General features: G+C 37.7%; 1 protein-coding gene across 1 annotated transcript in view; it reads right to left on the reverse strand.

Annotated features, from left to right (window-relative positions):
• Window positions 1–431: 431 nt before the first annotated feature.
• The window catches only part of LOC140160763 (forkhead-associated domain-containing protein 1-like), a 62,035-nt gene continuing 43,791 nt past the window's right edge, over window positions 432–18,675 (reverse strand). The window contains exons 13-28 of the mRNA XM_072184063.1: window positions 18,421–18,619; window positions 17,299–17,487; window positions 16,030–16,157; window positions 15,149–15,238; window positions 13,844–14,081; window positions 11,604–11,742; window positions 10,958–11,064; window positions 10,369–10,661; window positions 9,754–9,892; window positions 6,078–6,307; window positions 5,069–5,341; window positions 4,039–4,152; window positions 3,249–3,329; window positions 2,407–2,481; window positions 1,525–1,593; window positions 432–516 (exon numbers count right to left, since the gene is read on the reverse strand). Of these exons, the coding sequence (XP_072040164.1) occupies window positions 505–516; window positions 1,525–1,593; window positions 2,407–2,481; window positions 3,249–3,329; window positions 4,039–4,152; window positions 5,069–5,341; window positions 6,078–6,307; window positions 9,754–9,892; window positions 10,369–10,661; window positions 10,958–11,064; window positions 11,604–11,742; window positions 13,844–14,081; window positions 15,149–15,238; window positions 16,030–16,157; window positions 17,299–17,487; window positions 18,421–18,619 (2,376 nt within the window). The 3' untranslated portion in view covers window positions 432–504. The remainder of the gene's footprint in view (window positions 517–1,524; window positions 1,594–2,406; window positions 2,482–3,248; window positions 3,330–4,038; window positions 4,153–5,068; window positions 5,342–6,077; window positions 6,308–9,753; window positions 9,893–10,368; window positions 10,662–10,957; window positions 11,065–11,603; window positions 11,743–13,843; window positions 14,082–15,148; window positions 15,239–16,029; window positions 16,158–17,298; window positions 17,488–18,420; window positions 18,620–18,675) is intronic.

Consider the following 18,675-nt stretch of genomic DNA (forward strand, 5'->3'; position numbering starts at 1 on the left):
CTGAGAGCACATTAGACACACAAAATTGCATTTTGAATATGAGGAATGTCCTTCTGATATCAAATAAAATTTTATGGCAATTTATTAAAAATTGACATTTTTGATATTTATATCTAATGATATGTACTTAGAGTGTATGCAGCTGGGAGGAAAAGTTGTCCATCATTTGAAAATGTTTACCTTTCCAATTGAAGATATACATTTTGCTATTTCACCACAGTGGGAAACTTATTCAAATTTAAATGAACATTTATCGTAGATCATTCTTACCTAAATAGCAAATACTAGTATTATTATTGCCTTTGATACTTGTAGTGTAAAATACTTGGAAAAATATATCATAATAGTTATGAAGGTCTTTCAATAATACCAATTTTGTTAATAATACTAAACTTAATAGAAAGTAAGAGCACACAAGTTTAATCAAGGTGATTGATAAAGGCTTGGTCCAAGGTATATGTAGTATTACGAGGGCACTTTGCAGGATTGGTGGCGGATCAGCAGTTAATCTTTAGCCTGGAACAAAACAGAAAAACCAAAATGTAAGTTACAGTCATAGATCACTCAGTAACATTTGAAATCTACATCCCCTTTGTGGGAGATTAAGGTCATGAGAGAAATTTGCGCTACTTTTCTCTAGTAGTTTTTCACTATGCTCGTTTGTTGTGTAATGTGTAAATGTTTTCTCCAGTAGTGTTTTATATTATTTTGTGCGATTTTTCTGGGCTTTTTGGTTTTTTTCCCTTTGTAAGCAGAAAAAATTCGAATGCGCAAATTAAGCTGTCAAAAATGAAATGCGTGCTACAGGAAACAAGCTTGGTTTTTTTTTTGGCTTAATGCTTTAAAACAGTCACAACATTAATAACCATTAATGGTAGTCGAGGTATTGTTGGTCGAAGCAACCTAAAAATCGATTTTCATTATCTAGATCAATATATTATTGAAAATTAACACCTTGATGTTTTGCAAAAATTCATTCTACAAATCGTATACTTTGCAAACTTGCTTAATTTATTGTTGTTAATGAGCTATGTACGTTTTACAAAAGTGTTGTTGTTTCAGCCCTCTTTACAACGTAACTCAAGAACCGCAGCACCTATAAAAGTATATCTGTGATATTTTAATTCTTCTACACGCTCGCTATGAATTGAGCAATGCAGTTTTTGCCAAAGCTCACTACCATTCGTAAGATGCTGTGAACTACCAAACCACAACAGTTTAAAATAATTAATAACCTTAAATATATAAGAACCTGTTTTTCACCTGCAATACTATACTTATTCTATATTACCTAGTTGTGATAGTCCACTTTTTGGATAACTACTTACACTAGGATCCACAACATGCTCATCTATCAGGGCACAGTTCTTTAACCCTAATACATTTGCACATTCACTGCATGACCTATGAAAATTTGGGTACAAAAACTCATACTCTGCAACTTGAGGTCAAATTGTGTACTATGATTGTTTGATTGAGGTTATTGAACTATGCCATTGGGATGAGGCCATAAGAGAAACTTACCACATGGTTTTCCAGATTAATTAATCTTGCTGTTGTGTCACAGAGTTGGTGGTCTTTTTCTTGTAATTCCTGGAAAAGTAAATACAAGGGAAAAAAAACTGTTCTCATCATTTTGAATATGATAACCAGATAAAGCGCAGTAGTTGTAGTCCTTGCCCCTATAATTTACATATCTTACTTGTCCCCAATGCGCTATATTTTTTTGAGAAAAATGCAAAAATAGGCACAAAATTGGGTAGGGTGTAGTACCCCTTAATTCCTTATTTTGACTTTCACTTGATTTCTTTAAATATGCACCCCCTGAAAGTGACTAAAATACACATTGTAATATTGATTGCGCTATTCCATTTAAAATCCACACCCCACCTGTGGAAGATTTAACTAAGTCTTTCACAGAGGGAGTATGGATTTCAAATAAAATAGAGACAATTGGGTAATTTAAATTTGAAATACTCGCTCCAGTTGTGGAAGATATAGGTGAAGGCATAAAACAGGGGAAGTATGGGTTTCAAAAATATTAACCCTAGCCAATTCCATTTTAAAAACATACTCCTTCTGTTGATGACTTACAGATTTCAATGTTTTTTACTTTTTGCAAATTGAATTTTAACCCTATGAGAGCTACCTGCAGATTGGCCAAAGAAGTTTTTATTATCAATTGGACCAATCAGCAATATTGTTGGAATAATTTCACCACGCAAAAACATTGGGGTGAATTATTTGCAAAGCTCCATTCTGATTGGTGATTAAAGTGAAGATATAATGTAATTGACCAATCAGAGGCAATGTTAGATCGGCGGATAGTGCTCAGGGGGTCAAATTGTGCTGGAAGTGGAATACAATAAATTAATACAAGACGCAATAATATTTGCATCAACTTACAGCTTTGAGCATGGTGACTTCATATTCCCTCTTCAGATTCTTCTGTTTCTGGACTTTCTTTTTCTGTTCCTTTTGCTGCAGTAACAAGAAACAAACAAACCTTTTTAATCTTTTGCATTTAATAGGACTAGGCACCCAGGAAGACAGAAAGCTAGTTGGAGGGATAAAATTACCAAATTTCTTAATGTAACCTGAATGAGAAAGACATGGGATAAAATCAGAGTGGTGTCACCTTGGAGAGTGGGTCAATGATGGCTTAGAATTATGATGATGATGTACAATGAACAGTATCTCCTTTTCTTCCCTGGTAACTTTCCGCTCATTTTGTGCGAACAGGTCTCAAATACTGGGGGTTTTGGTTTTGGTTTTTTTTGGGGTGTACATTCTGCTAAAAGCTTATCTAACTGAATTGTTATCAATGATATACTTTATGACTCCATTCATCTCTGGAGTCTGGACATAATGCTGCTTGCTTAACCCACTGGGTCAGCTAGTTTTTTAAAAAGACTAGCTAATCCACTCTTTGGATGGTGAATGTCTTGATTAAATCCGCCAATCAAAACTCGGCTATTCCATTTAAAATAAGCAATTGGGTAACTTCTATTTGAAATACTTACTCCAGATATAGGTTAAATCATAATACAGAGGAAGTATGGGTTTCAAAATGATTAACCCTGACTAATTACAGTTGAAAAACTATAACCCCCTCCGAAAAAGATATTTCCAAAATCTTCCACAGGGGAGGGATGGATTTTAAATGGAACAGGCCAATTTTTGACCCATGTTTATGCACTTGAGCTCCAAGATTTACTTCAATCTGCATTAGATTTATATTGACTTACTATCTGTTGTGCATCATCGTGATAGCATTTATGCCTTGGCCATGTTTGCTTGTTCTTTTGGTCATTCTCCATATGGAATGTCTGCATAAGAGAGAGAAAGGAAAACATTAAAAACATTTTTCACATAAAAATGACAAAACAGGTCAAATGGTATGGTGGCAATGAGTCCATACAGCATTTTAGACTAGGAAGTGAATTTTAGAAAATGTTTATACTCCCATCCTATACTAGAAATTTCATTTGAATGAACACAGCGGCTTGGCGCAAAGATTGTGTTTGAACATCTGCATATGCGTAACATGGAAGTGATTCCAACCGTGCCAACTCACTTGTGATTTGCAGCTGTCAGCAGTTGTGTTCATCCATATGAAATTTTGACTATAATCTGAGTCCTAAAGCTGCAGATCTCATCCCTCACAAATAATGTTCTGTCATCCTTGCGTAAAATGTTAAAGGTTGATAAGTCAGCCAGAAATAGCTCAATATTTGGTCACTCCACAGAAATGATTTTTATCAAATAATTCTATTTACTAAATTCCCATCTAAATTTTCAAAATAGCTTTATTTTGGTGCATAGCTCAACTGAGTTTCAAAAATCATCTAATTCAAATTTAGGTGCAGATCTCAATTCAGGGTTTCAAAACTACTATTTGTTTGTATTGTTTTGTGTCTGGTATAGGACAATGATCAGTCACCGAGGGCAACACAACATTTGTTCACACTTTAAGTAACTGCTGATCCTGATTTGAGCTCTAACCATAATACTACAGCTTTGGATGGTTAACTGTACCTTTTTAGATTTAATTGCACTATTAAGCCTCTTCTCTTTATCCAGATTCTCTCTCGTCCTTCTCAATGTCTCTCTTAAGTACTGGGCTTCCTCTGCACGACCTCTGACATCACCCTGCAAAGAAAAGGAAACACCATAGGTCAATAATTTTAAACCCTCTGAGCGTACTTGAATTTGGCTGATGTCGGTAAAGTTTTCGAACCTGGCGACCACACAGTCATCTGGGCATACATGGAGCACTCAACTTTTTACGCAGTAATTAGGCACTGTGCGCTACCATCGGCGGTATGGGCAATACAACCTATATCAATACACACTATATACATAATTACACTTTAATCAGTAACAAATAGGCAGCAATTTTTAAAGTTTTTATCTCTCTGAACACAAAAATTTAATTGGGCCAACATGTTGCCAACTATGATATGTGTCTGTCACACAAAATATATGCATAGGGTTGATGATCTACAGTAAATTTTTTATTACTTCCATGGTCCAGGTACGCGCTGGTGATCGGTGATTGCGTAGAAGTGGCCAGGACTCCTCTTGTTCTATGTCCCAATGACTAATGGGTCAACTGTCTCGTTGATCAGCCAATCAGTGTGATTGTTTAGCGCTTCTGTGTTTACTGGATTACGCTCGGTGCTCAGCACAGACCAGATAAGTAATAAAAAATTAACTTAGCATTCATATCAGTACTTCAACCAACCATGCAAATATATTTGTATTAATAATGTCAATGCTGTGTTTTGTTAACAGTAGTACCTGTAGTAGTTGTACTGATGTCACAAAGTCACATGACAAATCCCGCTCTAGTCAACCACTCTTAAAAAGTTTTGTTGGATGATGGACAATAGTTTCATCATCATCAGTTATGCTCTACATTGACATCAACTTGACGTACCTACCAGCTTTCCAGGCAGTTCGGTCAGAGATCAAAAATTTTAAGTTACAATTATGCTTATACTGCAACATATTTACTGACATCATTTGATTGTTTGCTTTCCTAAACAAGACATTGAAAACTCACCGCCAGATTCTCCACTTGTGAAGCTTTCTCATTAGCGATAGCCTCTGCTAGTCTCAACTTCTCCAAATCCTTCTCATAATCCTTCAGCAATTGGTCTTTCCTTTCTAATCTCTGATTCAGTGTCCTCAGTCTGCTGACGATTAACTCATGAGTATTTGAACGTTCTTTGGCGACTCTTTCTCGTTCATCCCTCGGCAGATGAGCCATGGTTTCATGGCCTGGGACTTCGCCAAGCTCTAGGAGGGCACCAACACTCTGTGCCAGGTCTAAGTACTGAAAGACAATATCATGCACATCAACATTAGTAAAATGTTACCTGATATAACCCAACAGTGTGATTATTTGGAGCATGTGCACTTGTTACAGTATTATTTTGGATTGTTGGGTTTTTTTCCAAAAAAACTTTCGATCAAACAAACACCCGTTATTGATCTTCGTGTCGGATTGGTTCAAATAGCGAGTATGTGTATTATGTCGATTCATACGTGCTGAACCATGGTGTTATATCGTGTCATATCACAGGGCTAAGAACCAAAAAAATTACAATAACTTTCTCAAGTGTTAAAGAATGAAATATAACAGATTATTTGAAAAACATGGCCCTGAACTTTTAAAATGTCTCTGTTTGGAGTCCAATGCTGTTGAACAAGTAAAAGTCTTTTTAATTTAAGAAACTTTTGACATGACCTGTTCATACAAGATGAGACAGTGCAAACATGTATGTATTCCATATGGTGCCATGACGCAATCAGCCTAAGTCATATATACCCACGGAATCACTGTCCGGGCCAGCAAAACCCCTGTGGTTACAGGTTGGTGATCTTTTGCGTGGCATGTGAGGGGTCCGAGGCTCGAAAAACCCATACCAAGTGACTTCTTGTTCATCTTCTCTCGCTTTTCATTTCTTCTTTCCCTTCCAATAGCAAAAAAACCTAAGGGTTTGGTTGGGGTTAATGAATTGTAGCCATAGTAATTTGTTTATCTATGATCTGATCTAAGTCAAACTTACCGATCTTTCACTCTTATCCATGGATTCCTGGATCTCCACCCTGGCACTTCTCTCAATAGCTGCCTCAGATGCACCAACAGATAGCTGCCCTCTAGCCTGAGCGATTTTCTTTTCTAATATCAGATCTGGGTTATTCTGTTGGTGAGCCATCTGTGCTTGCTTAGCACGCATCTCGGCAAGCTCCTTCTTGAGTAGGATCACCTGCTGCAGTGCTTGGTCATGTGTGGGTACTGTTGGTAAAATGTTGGATTCAAATTAAGTTGGACTGTAACAAGTCTATGTTTAATTTATCATCAGGAAATCATCCAGTGACCAAATATGCTTTTGTTGTGATCCTTGTATCCCTATTCTTTGGTTTGCCTCAAGTTCGGTAGTGATGCAAGGGCGTATTTTGCTGGTCGATCGCACAGAGCATATACACGTACAGGGGTAGTTTGTTGGCACGCTTGCAGCGCGATCGCAAAAAAGCATTGATGTCACTACCGAACTTGAGGTCAACCAAAGAATAACATACTTGGTGACAAATTTTCAAGCTTTTAAAATAGCAAATGTATTTTATTGTTATTCACTGCTTATTTCAGGGCTTCCAAAGTTTGAAATTTGAGCTCCAATTAGGTGAAATTGTGGCATTTTTTTTGGACAATTTGAAAAGATTACCTATTTTTATACCAAAATTAACCTACAAAAGGTCAAATGTCTTCTTTATTTATTTCTGTTTTACTTTTTTCTTTTCAGTTACCATCCACAACCCACTGATAAAGTGCTCGCGGCCCACTTTTGGGAAGCCCTGCTTTATTTTGTCGGTTTCTCAATTTCACAATTGCCCCATCTGGCCTTATTGGGTGGTATTTTTGGATTATATATCACATCGCAAATTAAAAGGTTCTTTAAAAAAACACAGATATAATAACAGGTGACATTGGTAATTGCTGATGAGGGAGCATATCAACTCAGTCAATTATATAATCTTCAAAGCTTCCTTGCAGGTGTTGACATATAACCTGTCACTCTATTTTACAACAGCATCATGATAAACTGCTCACATAAAGAAAGTCCGCAGTCATGTAACCCGTCCTACACCAAAACCTGATCTTGTTATGAAAATTTGATTGATACGATTGTGTGCAGAATCTTGCTGGCTCTAATTTGATACCAAATTTGTTACCAAACACTCAAAAGTGACAAAGACTGATACCAGTTTATGGCATTTGGTGCATTTTCAAAAGTTGCAAATCAAAAGCGATAACGCTGGTCGAAATTGCTTAGCGTGGCAATGTGGTCAAGCTTGCTTGCCCACGATGAACCCATGTCGACTATCCCAAGTGCGCGCTTTATTCAATTGTTAATTTAAAACGCATGGATTGCTACAGTGCTTTACTGATGAATGCTAGGGCACGATGCGATCGATATGACCTAGCGGTTGTTTCGGGCTATGTCAATGGTCGCGCTGTGCCATTCACCTCTATAGCTCCGCGTGGTCCATTTTTAATTTGCAACTTTTGAAAATGCACCAAATTTCATATACTGGTCTCAATCTCTCTGAATTTAGAGTTTTTGGTGGCAAATTTGGTATCAAGTTGGAGCTAACAAGATTCTGCACACGACTTTATCAATTAAATGTTCATAACACGGTCAGGTTTTGGTGTAGGACGGGTTACATGACTGCGGACTTTCTTTATTTGAGCAGTTTATATGAGACAAAATATAAATACTTCAAAGACATTTCATCAAAGCCATTAAGGTAATATTTGGTGGTTATAGTTTGAATAATTGCAAAGAAAGAAAAATTATCAATTACTAAGCAAAATAAAATGATTTGTATATAATATTATAATCAATCTCTATATGGACGTCTACCTCAGGATATGTATTTAAGGGGACAGGTATAATACATAAGTACTGAATTTGAGAAGAATTCTGCTATTTTGAATAAATGAGAGATGTAACAAATTGAACATATCAAGAAGAGGAAGAGGTATGTCACAAATAATCATAAAGTGCTATATGAACAAGTTAACCAGTGCTCAGAGCAGGGTAAGCAAGAAAGCAGACAATGAGAGTTGAATACACTGATCAAAAAAATATTGTTACACTTGAAAAACTTGCCATGATTTAAAAACCAAAAGAGTAGTGAGCAAATTATAAACTCGCTGCATGCAGCATTTCATACTACAAATTCGGACACCTCGTTTGCTGCTCTGCAATCTTGTCAAAAATTACAAGCATTTCAATGGTAAAGTGTCAGATTTCAACTTTTTGCAACTTTGAAATCCGACCCTTTACCACCGAGATGCTTGTACCTTTCTCAACGAGATCACAGAGCAACAAATGAAGTGTCAAAATTTGCAGTATAAAATGACGCATTCAGTAAGTTTTGCTCAATACTATTTTTTTTTTTTTTTTAATCACTTTTTCAAGAGTAACAATACATTTTTGAGCAGTGTATAAAATCAAAGACAGGCTGACAAGAAGCGATGTGATAGTATTAATAATAGTAAGACACACACCTGATTCCTCATTATCAGGTGCTAGAAAGAAGTCAACACAGAACAGATGTTAGTAGACTGTACATGAACAACACAGAACAACACAAGACCCCATTCCAGAAAAATACAACACTAATTTCTAGAGATTAAAACAATATTATTAAGTTCTGCCAAATGAAACAACTCAATCCTAATCATTTAGTTAGTTCTAACTGGCAATAAAAGTTAAATTACACTCTTTGGCCAAATTTGTGATTTAAGGGCCAAAAACATACAGTTTTAGGGTGTTTGTCAATCAATCAAGTCTTACGACTTGTACGAAGTCTAATTTCAATTCTTACTCAACTCAAGAATGTGAATGCTTAGACTTGTTCCAAGTCTTTTTTGATTTTTGTGACTCAATAGTCAGACCGAAAATGCATGTTTTTGTCTCTTTTTTCAAGAAGTTAGTGAACTTTTTCTTTTATCTCCAGTTAGTACTAAATGAATGATTAGGATTGGCTGTGTTTTATTTGACAAAAGTTATAATATTTTGTTATCAAAAAATTAGTGCAGTATGTTTCTCGAATGGAGAGTAGTGCACAGTAAAACAGTTATGAACACCATATTAGACTGAACGGAGACTGTGGATCATTTTGTTTTCATATATAAAAGTCACAATAACTATATTTACTCAAATCTAAACTGTAAATTATTCAGCGTTGTAGTTCCTTTTATCTTTTCATATAGTGAATCGCCATAATGAGAATCAAGATACCCACAATTCTTTTACTGGGTGTAATTTCCCTGACTGACTGACAAAATTGGGGGAGCCGTGGCCCCCGCCCTACCTCCCCTTTGGTTATGCCACTGAGAAACAACCCTGAATATGTTCATCACCTTGGGGACACGATGGCGCAGCGGTACAGGCTCTGTCTCGAAATCAGAGGGTTGTGAGTTTGAGCCCTGGCGGTGCCATCATGTTGTGCACTTGGCGCTTTCCCTCACTTGCCTCTCTCTACCCAGGGGTGAAATGGGGGGAGCTGTTATGAATAGTGTCCATTGAGTGCGCCCAAAGGTATGAGCATGCCTTGGGCATTGTATGGCAGCAGCTGACATATTCTAACGACGGAATAAATGTAAAGCGCTTTGATACACGTGAAAGGCGTTGTATAAATGCCAAAATTAATTTTTATTTATTATCAACTTACATGGTGGTCTATTTGTCTCCAATCCCTTGATTCTTGAGCGTAACTCGGCTAAAGCTTCTCTCTGTCTGGCGATGACCTGGTCGTGCCTTTCACCACGGCACTGGGCTCCTTGAGCAGACATTTCACTTGTTATCACGCCCTACAAAAACAAAATCAATGTGTGTCAATTTGATGGGTGTGATTGGGTGTGTGTGTCCTTGTAATCAATGTCAATTGGGGACACACACAAGGAACCGTTACCCAAAGCAGCAGGATTATAAACACAGGTTGATGCCACAACCATTATTAGTGCTCCTTAGTCTAATTGTGTGCATTTGATCAACTCAACTCTTGTTGTACCTGTTCCAGGGCCCTCTTGCCATTCTCTTGTTATAACACCCTCCCCCTCCATCAACTCACCTCTTGTTGTACCTGTTCCAGGGCCCTCTTGCCATTCTCTTGTTATAACACCCTCCCCCTCCATCAACTCAACTCTTGTTGTACCTGTTCCATGGCCCTCTTGCCATTCTCTTGTTATAACACCCTCCCCTTCCATCAACTCAACTCTTGTTGTACCTGTTCCAGGGCCCTCTTGCCATTCTCTTGTTATAACACCCTCCCCCTCCATCAACTCACCTCTTGTTGTACCTGTTCCAAGGCCCTCTTGCCATTCTCCTGTTCCACCGTGAGTTGTTTCTGCAATTGATTCAGCTCGTCTGCCTTCATCATAGCCTCTTGTTTATGCTTATTCACAAGACCTTTCTGAGACCCAAGATCCTTGACGTACTTCTCCATTTCTTTAGTTTTCTTATCAACAAGTTCCGAGAGTTTGACTAGCTGTTGGCGTTGTGTCGTCAATTCTGCCTCTTGTTCTTTGATGAGACTCCGATTGTTTTCTAACTCTTCCTTCTGCTTTTCACTAAGCTCACCTGCAAAATAATAGTTCCACATATAGATAATGCCAAGTGAATCAGCCCTAATGCCACAGGGGATTTTTGCAAAGGAGAAGGAAAGAAGGGAGAAAGAGGATGAAGAGAAAAGTTGAATTATCCCTGTCTTCCTAGGTGCTTTTTTTGCAAAGGGGAAGGAAAGAAGAAAGAAAGAAGAAGATGAGGAGAAAACTTGGAAGAGAAAACTTGTTTTCTCAGGTGAGAGAAAACTTGTTTCTCAAGTGCGGCTTTGAACCTTTAGCTTTAGGCTACATTTTAGACGGCACAACACATACCTTTCATATCTGACAGCCTAGCAGATGCTCCTGCCAAATCTCGTCTCAAACCAAGAATTATATCTTGCTGCTCCTGTATATCCTTCTTCAGCTGAGCATTTTCTTTCCTGAAATAAAGATTTCACAAAATACATTCTTGAGTTAATTTTTTGTCTCATTAAAATATAGATTTTAGTAAGTTATTGATCAGCAGGTTTTATGACCAAATAAGGCCTACATTTTATTAGAAATAATTTTTTCACTTGGGTACTGTTTCCTCTGTAGTCTTCAATTGCAATTAAAGGGGAATTACGTGATCCACAGCCTGATGCCCCACTTTTGTCAAAAAATTGATATTTTTATACCACAGGAAAGCTCTGGCTACACAATGTTTATGTACAAATAATTTCTTGCCGGTTAATTTGTTCAGCAAAAATATCATCAAATTTTAATTACGTTCTGGTGTACCAGAACGTAATTACAACACAGTGGTCTATGGAGCAGTGTAATACACATAATCATGCATTACTTGCAACCGCAAAATCGGAATCAACTGAAATTTTAGAAATAAGCTTTGTTCGTAAACATTGAACGAGGATCATCAGGAACGATGTCATTAAAAGAGGATGCTAGGATCACAAAATATCCCTGTAAGGTTTTGACTTACTTGAGTAATGAGATGAGCTGTTCCAATGCTTGCACATCAGGTGATGGTTGCTGAACAATAATGGGCTTAGGAGGCACCTTTGGCTTATTCTTCTGCTCCTGAAGCTTAGCATGAGCTGCTTGAGTTTGTTGGGTTTGATCTACAAGAGACAAACGGATAAACAGTTCACATACAATTCATTACAATAATGGGCTTAGGAGGCACCTTTGGCTTATTCTTCTGCTCCTGAAGCTTAGCATGAGCTGCTTGAGTTTGATCTACAAGAGACAAACGGATAAACAGTTCACATACAATTCATTACAATAATGGGCTTAGGAGGCACCTTTGGCTTATTCTTCTGCTCCTGAAGCTTAGCATGAGCTGCTTGAGTTTGTTGGGTTTGATCTACAAGAGACAAACGGATAAACAGTTCACATACAATTCATTACAATAATGGGCTTAGGAGGCACCTTTGGCTTATTCTTCTGCTCCTGAAGCTTAGCATGAGCTGCTTGAGTTTGTTGGGTTTGGTCTACAAGAGACAAACAGATAAATAGTTCACATACAATTCATTCACATCCCAGTACTACAGTTTTAAAGAAATAGAAACAAAACTATTGTAGCTACTTCTTGTAACCAGGGTTTTCTTTAAGCAAGGGGTATATTCCATTTTATGTACCCTTTCATTCAATTGTGAATTTGTCATCTGAAGGGGTATAAAACATTGTGCAGAGGGTATTTAAAATTTTTTTTTAACAATGTGGGTCTCAATTTCACTGAATTGCTGACCGTCAGGATGCTCAAGAATCTTTAAAAAAATAAATACCTTTTCTTACTACTGACTCGTACCCCCACGAGCTACGGCTAAAATCCCATGGTTCATTCTCATAATAAGGGTATATTTTTGTTATATATCACTACCAGAAGAAAATATTGGGTTTTTCTATATCAAATCATTGACTATATGAACGTGTACGATTGTGTGCGTTGGATTTTTCACTTTGCATTTGAAAGGTACGGAAAAAGTGTGAACGCATAAATATGTGTGATTTGTGCGTTAAAGTGAATCCTGCTTGTAACCAGTGGCGGGGCTCCGGGGGGCAAGGGGGGCATTTGCCCCCCCCCCCATATTTTTCTTGCCCCCCCCCCCCACTTTTGAGCCAAAACACCTAAAATTATGTAAATTTCCACTTTTTGCGGTAATTTTGCCCCCCTGAAATTCACTTCCCCCCATGCCTCCAAAGAAAATTCCTGGTGCCACCACTGCTTGTAACCGACATGAAGCTAACATTTTTTCTAATGATACGCAAATGATAGCTCTCTGATTGATTTTAACTGCTTACTAATATCACTTCCTTAAGGCAGGGACACATTAAAGTTTGTTCGGCTTTTATTAAGCGGAAATTATTTGGCTTTTGTTACTGTGCGCATCAATAAAGTCCCAACTCATCCTCGCATATATTCACATAAGCGTGCGCAGATCACACATTACGCAACACACAACTAATGTAAGCATTATGCCCAACCGCGTGCATGCCATTCTATATCAATACACGGTGTTATGAGTCTACTTTTTTCTGCCTTATGAAAACACTTTTTCAAGGCCTTGAAAGTCCTGGAAATTTGCACAAGGTCCTTGAAAGTCCTTGAAAATTGGAAGTTTACCTAAAGTATAATTTTGACCGAACAAACTCTACCAGTTGCACATGTTATTTATGTTATGCTTGCCAAGACTGAATAACACAGCGTTAAAAAAGTGCCAAAACTATTCGCACAAGACTTCCCACTGCATTTTGCCTGCCGTTGTGGCAAGATAATGGGTTCCTGTACCTTGGAAGTCTTTAAAATTCAAGGACTTTTCAAGGACTTTCAAGGTCAAAAAGCATGATTTTCAAGGACTTACCACAACACAAAAATCATGATGCAGCTCTCCATGCAACACATATTAAAGAAAGTGACAGCTCCACTCCACTCCCCAAATATTGTCAAAATTATACTTTAGGTAAACTTCCAATTTTCAAGGACTTTCAAGGACCTTGTGCAAATTTCCAGGACTTTCAAGGCCTTGAAAAAGTGTTTTCAAATTCAAGGACTTTCAAGGACTGCAGGAACCCTGGGATATGTATCCAACTTCAGATGCAAGTCAAAAGGTTACCTAGACACAACTGCACTCAATCACTTTCACACACAGTATTTTTTCAGTCGTCAACCAATAAAGTTGGTGACAGGCAGTCTAAGGGAAAGACACCACACATCCTTACCATGGAGCTTCTTTCTTAATTCTGAGACTTCAGTCTTGGCTTCTTGGTGGTCTTTGACAGCCTTCGACACCTGTTCCTCCAGGGTGACAATGGTCATTGAATGCTGCTTCAGTTGCTCCTTGAAGGCTGCTGCTTGAGTCTCCTGACTCTCTGATGAAGCTACTAGTTGTTCCTGCAACAGACGGGATTGTGTTTCCAGTTGCTCACGCTGTGTTCTGGCTTCTTGTTTTAGTTTGGCCTGAAGGTCAAAAAAGAAAGAAGACATTAGGCGACACACTCTGTTTTACAGGCGGATGGACTTTTCAAGTAGGGTAGGTCGGTCGGGATTTTTTTTCCTGGAGGCTAAAATGACCCTAAATATCACCAAAAGCTTGAAAATTTTGCAAAAATTTGATTAGTTTTTTGCAAAGATATTTTGGAAATGAACAACACAAAACATGGTCTCTGAACTTAATATTTGGACTTTATTGCTTTGTCAACAGCTTGCCGACGTCGAATCTTGTGATTTGATGATTAGAGAATGAAGGTATTGTTTTTAGCCACTGTCATGCGTCTATCTATACCTCGGGCGACATTATTATTATAAGTAAAATAACAAGGCGACAATGATGCACAACATACATCATCAAAATGAAGACAATGTAGAGATTTAGGGAGATGTCTCAAATATCAACTGAGGGAGCAAAAAACTAGCACTAATGGAAAGAATTCGTAGAAGAATTAGGGATTCAACCATGTTTTGCCGTTGTTCATCACCGATTAACAACGATGCGTCCGCATCATCCGAGTGGTTTACTTCGCGAGGGCAGCTTTAGCTTTAGCTGCCCGGACGCGAGTTTTAATCGGTGATGAACAATGGTGAAACATGGTTGAATCCCTTTCAACAACGAAACAAGCTAAAGATGTTTATATTCACATGATTCTTTCATTCGGAATGTCCATTTGTCATTGCCACTCAACCTTACAAAAAGATCGTGGTATTTCTTAATTCTCTGTTGATATCAGCAATAAAACTAAAGAATAACGCGGTAATATTTAGCTGCTACCGCCAACTTTTAGAGAGTTCATGTTTACGCATATGTTCCAGGCATGACTAATTTTACGCGCTCAAAAGCGTAACACGCACGCAGTAACCTTGCGTTCGGCAGTATGCGCTTACTGAACTGTGGATTCATCACGGATTAACAACGGTTGGCTCCTGTACAAAGGTATAGGAAGAGTTGTTGAATTATAGCTTTATTCATAACTTAGGTTAACTCTTGGCTGTTAAATATAAAGCATAAACCTAGATATCATGATACTGACCTCTACAGCAGAGAACTCTTCCAATTTAGTCTGCAATTCCCTCTCTATCGACTGCATCTTTTCTTCATCACTCGTCTTTTCAGTCAGCGCCTGAAATGCAAAATTCAAGTAGTAAATAACCCCCAATGTTTAAATAGTAAATCAAATCTGAAGGAATAGAATAAGACAATTTTCAAAGCTTAAAATCTACCAATTTCAAGGCTTCCAAGGAGAATCCACCCTATGTCTTAATTTGCCACCTGTCTACCCATTATTTTTAAAATGCAAATACTCCTGTAAATGGGCAAAACACCTTTGACAGATATGTTAATTTTACCATTATAGCTTTTTGACAAAATTGGAAGTAGGTAAAATCCCTAATTGAAGGGCATATATTTATTGAATACCCAATAGACTATTGAAAGCTTGATTAATGTTTTTAAGGGTCAAATTTAGGACAAGAATTGTTATTCAAGTTATACAAATGATGGACAACTCACTTTGCAATGATATGCTACTCCTTGTAAGAGTTATTTTCATCTATTTTTGAGCAAGAAAAATATGAAAATGCTTACACTAAAACTCACAGAAAAGTACTTGATGCAATGGGCTATTCCATTTAAAATCCACACTACCTGTGTGGAAGGTTTTGGATATATCTTACACAGAGGGAGTATGAATTTCAAATGGAATTAACACATTAGCAGCTCTATTTGAAACTCACTCTCCCTCAGGGGAAGATTCAGGTTGAATCTTTCTTAGAAGGTGTATGAAATTCAAATGGACCTGCCTAATGTGCCCATTCCATTTGAAATTCATACTCCCCCTATGGCAGATATTTCCAAAATCTTCCACAGGGGTAGTGTGGATTTTAGATAGCATAGCCCAATGAATATACTGACCTGTCTGAGCTGCTCCAGTCTACTTTCTTGTGATTTCAATTTTTCTTGCCCGGCTTGCACTGCGTCTTCTCTTTTCTTCCTTTCTGACTGTCTTAATTCCTCTAGAGCTGCTTGTAATTTACGCTCACCTGATTCAAAGAATAGATATTAATGGAATTGATTATAAGGATGTAAAACAGTACTTACAATAGCCTTGATCAAAATAGTTGGAAACACTTTGACACACTATATCATGATGGATATGCTCAAATGAAGTCATGTAAAGTCTGTTATATCGTGTTACTTTTATCCACTTAACCCTAACACCCATAGATAGCAAAAATACCATGATGAAAACAACTGCGCATGCGTGAATCCCAGGGTCTGCGATGATGCAATCACCCTAAGTGTTATATGTTCACGGAATCGCTGCCCGGGGCAGCGTTACTCATGTGGCTACCGGTCCGTGATTGTGTGCTTGACATGCGGGGGTCTTAAGTTCGAATCCCGGGGCCACCAAGTGACTTCTTTCTTCATCTTCTCTCCTTTTTAATTAATCCTTTAACTTCCGATAGCAAAAAGCAGGGTTGGGTGTTAGGGTTAACCTTTATTTACTTCTTAAAGAAACATAAATGACTATCTAAAAGATAGCAAGTTCAAGTACAAATTGTTTTTTCAGATTTAAGTAGATTGAAGAAAGGATAAACACTACACATTATGCTGGTTTCATACTTTCCTGCTGCTCACCGCTTTGACGACAAGTTTGCTTCTCTGCGCAGTCGCATCAGAAACGCCAGTAGAACCAGCGGCAAGTGATATATCGATCACTCTCCCACTGTGTCCAAAGCCGCATATTGCTAGGAGTTGAATTCAAGTCAACTCAGGAGCAGTGCCGCTCTGATGTATGAGAACAGGAAACGATTTTGGCGGTGCTGAGCAGCAACATTGGCTTTCATAGTCATGCCGCTACCACTCAGCGGCATGCTTCTATGCTTGCATAAAAGTACAAGTGGCATGATGTAAGGTCACGCCGCTCAGTGGCAAGCGACAGAAAGTATGAAACTAGCACTCCACTGTACTCTTTTCACAGCCACAATTTCTGAAGTAAACATGGCAGGAAATCTACTTGTGTATCATCAAATAAGTGTTTGATAAGCAACTCAGAATGGTCTTATCCTAAAGAAGTCAGAGCTATTAGCTTGACAGTTCATAACTTGTGCAAAGGCCAAACCTGTTGAGACCCTCAACCTGAAGACAAGTTTTACTTTGAATTTCTGGTACTAAACTCACCCTCTATCTGTGCTTTCTCCACTGCATCAGTAATCTTTTGTCGTTCTTCTGTCTTGAGACGTTGCATCTCTTGTGTCATCTCCTGACGTACATTGCTATCTACTGAATCCAGCTTGCTCTTCAGGAGGACTCTCTCTTTCTTGATGGTCTCTAACTCATTATATAATCCTTCAATCAATCCAGGGAGGGCTGTGGAATAAAATTGATATGCATTAGTATAAGAATCAGTAATATACCTGGCTCATGGTACTTAACATGTTTGGTAGCTACTTGTGTTCATAGCAAGGCATTGAGCTGTGAAATGGGGATGTAATAACTTGCAAATGGGAGAAGATCATTACCCTCACATAAATCTAAACTAACTAAATCTAACAAAAAATTAAGAACACATAAAACTCTCTGTTGTAACTTAATGGACAACATGATGAAAATGATCCAAACTTTAAACAGAAAACAATGAACACAGGCTTGTGAAATATGGTTTTGATCCTACTATGCTATAGAAAAATCCAAATTTGTCCATCATAGAGGCAGCAAGTACCAGCTGAAGAAACTTGGAAATGTTGTACAGTGTACATATATCCTGATCCAAAAAGCCTTACAATCGATCTTATAATTGATTTATCACACATAATCCCCTATTAAATTAATCATTAGATCAATCATAAGTCTGTTAAACAAGGCCCGATCCGCTTTACCAGATTGATAATTTAAGATTAATCCTAAACAGTGTTGCATTTATTTATTAACAATATAATTAAATCCTTTAACTGATGGTGATCTCATCAAACAAAATATTTAAAACAAACATACAGCTTCTGGTATGACTTAAATAAAAATGCTTTGAAGTTAACCCACTGTGCACTACCTGCCGATCTAACATTGCCTCTGATTGGTCAATTGCATGATATCTTCACTTTAATCACCAATCAGAATGGAGCTTTGCAAATAATTCACCCCAATTTTATTGTGTGGTGAAATTATTCTAACAATGTTGCTGATTGGTCCAATTGATAATGGAAACATCTTTTTGGCCAATCAGCAGGTAGTTCTCATGGGGTTAAAACAATGTCAATATGTAAATATAACAGGCTATGCTAAAATACATCATTTTCAACTTACTTTTTGCTGATGATTTGACATCAAATCCACATTTCTCCAGAGCATTCTCAAAGCCCTGTTGCCATGTTAATTCATTCTGTAATCCCATGGCGATGGTGTCTCTCACCCCCTGGAAGTGTTCATCCACGGTGACTGACTGTAGGCACTTGATCTCTGTTAACAGGTGATTGCTAGTGCGGCCATCTTCTGACAGACGTTTCTAAATAAATGCAAGATAAAATAAAAATTTAGCTGTAAAAATTAATAAATTCTACT

Source organism: Amphiura filiformis, chromosome 9 (genome assembly GCF_039555335.1).
Source record: "Amphiura filiformis chromosome 9, Afil_fr2py, whole genome shotgun sequence".
NCBI classification, from domain to species: Eukaryota; Metazoa; Echinodermata; class Ophiuroidea; order Amphilepidida; family Amphiuridae; genus Amphiura; species Amphiura filiformis.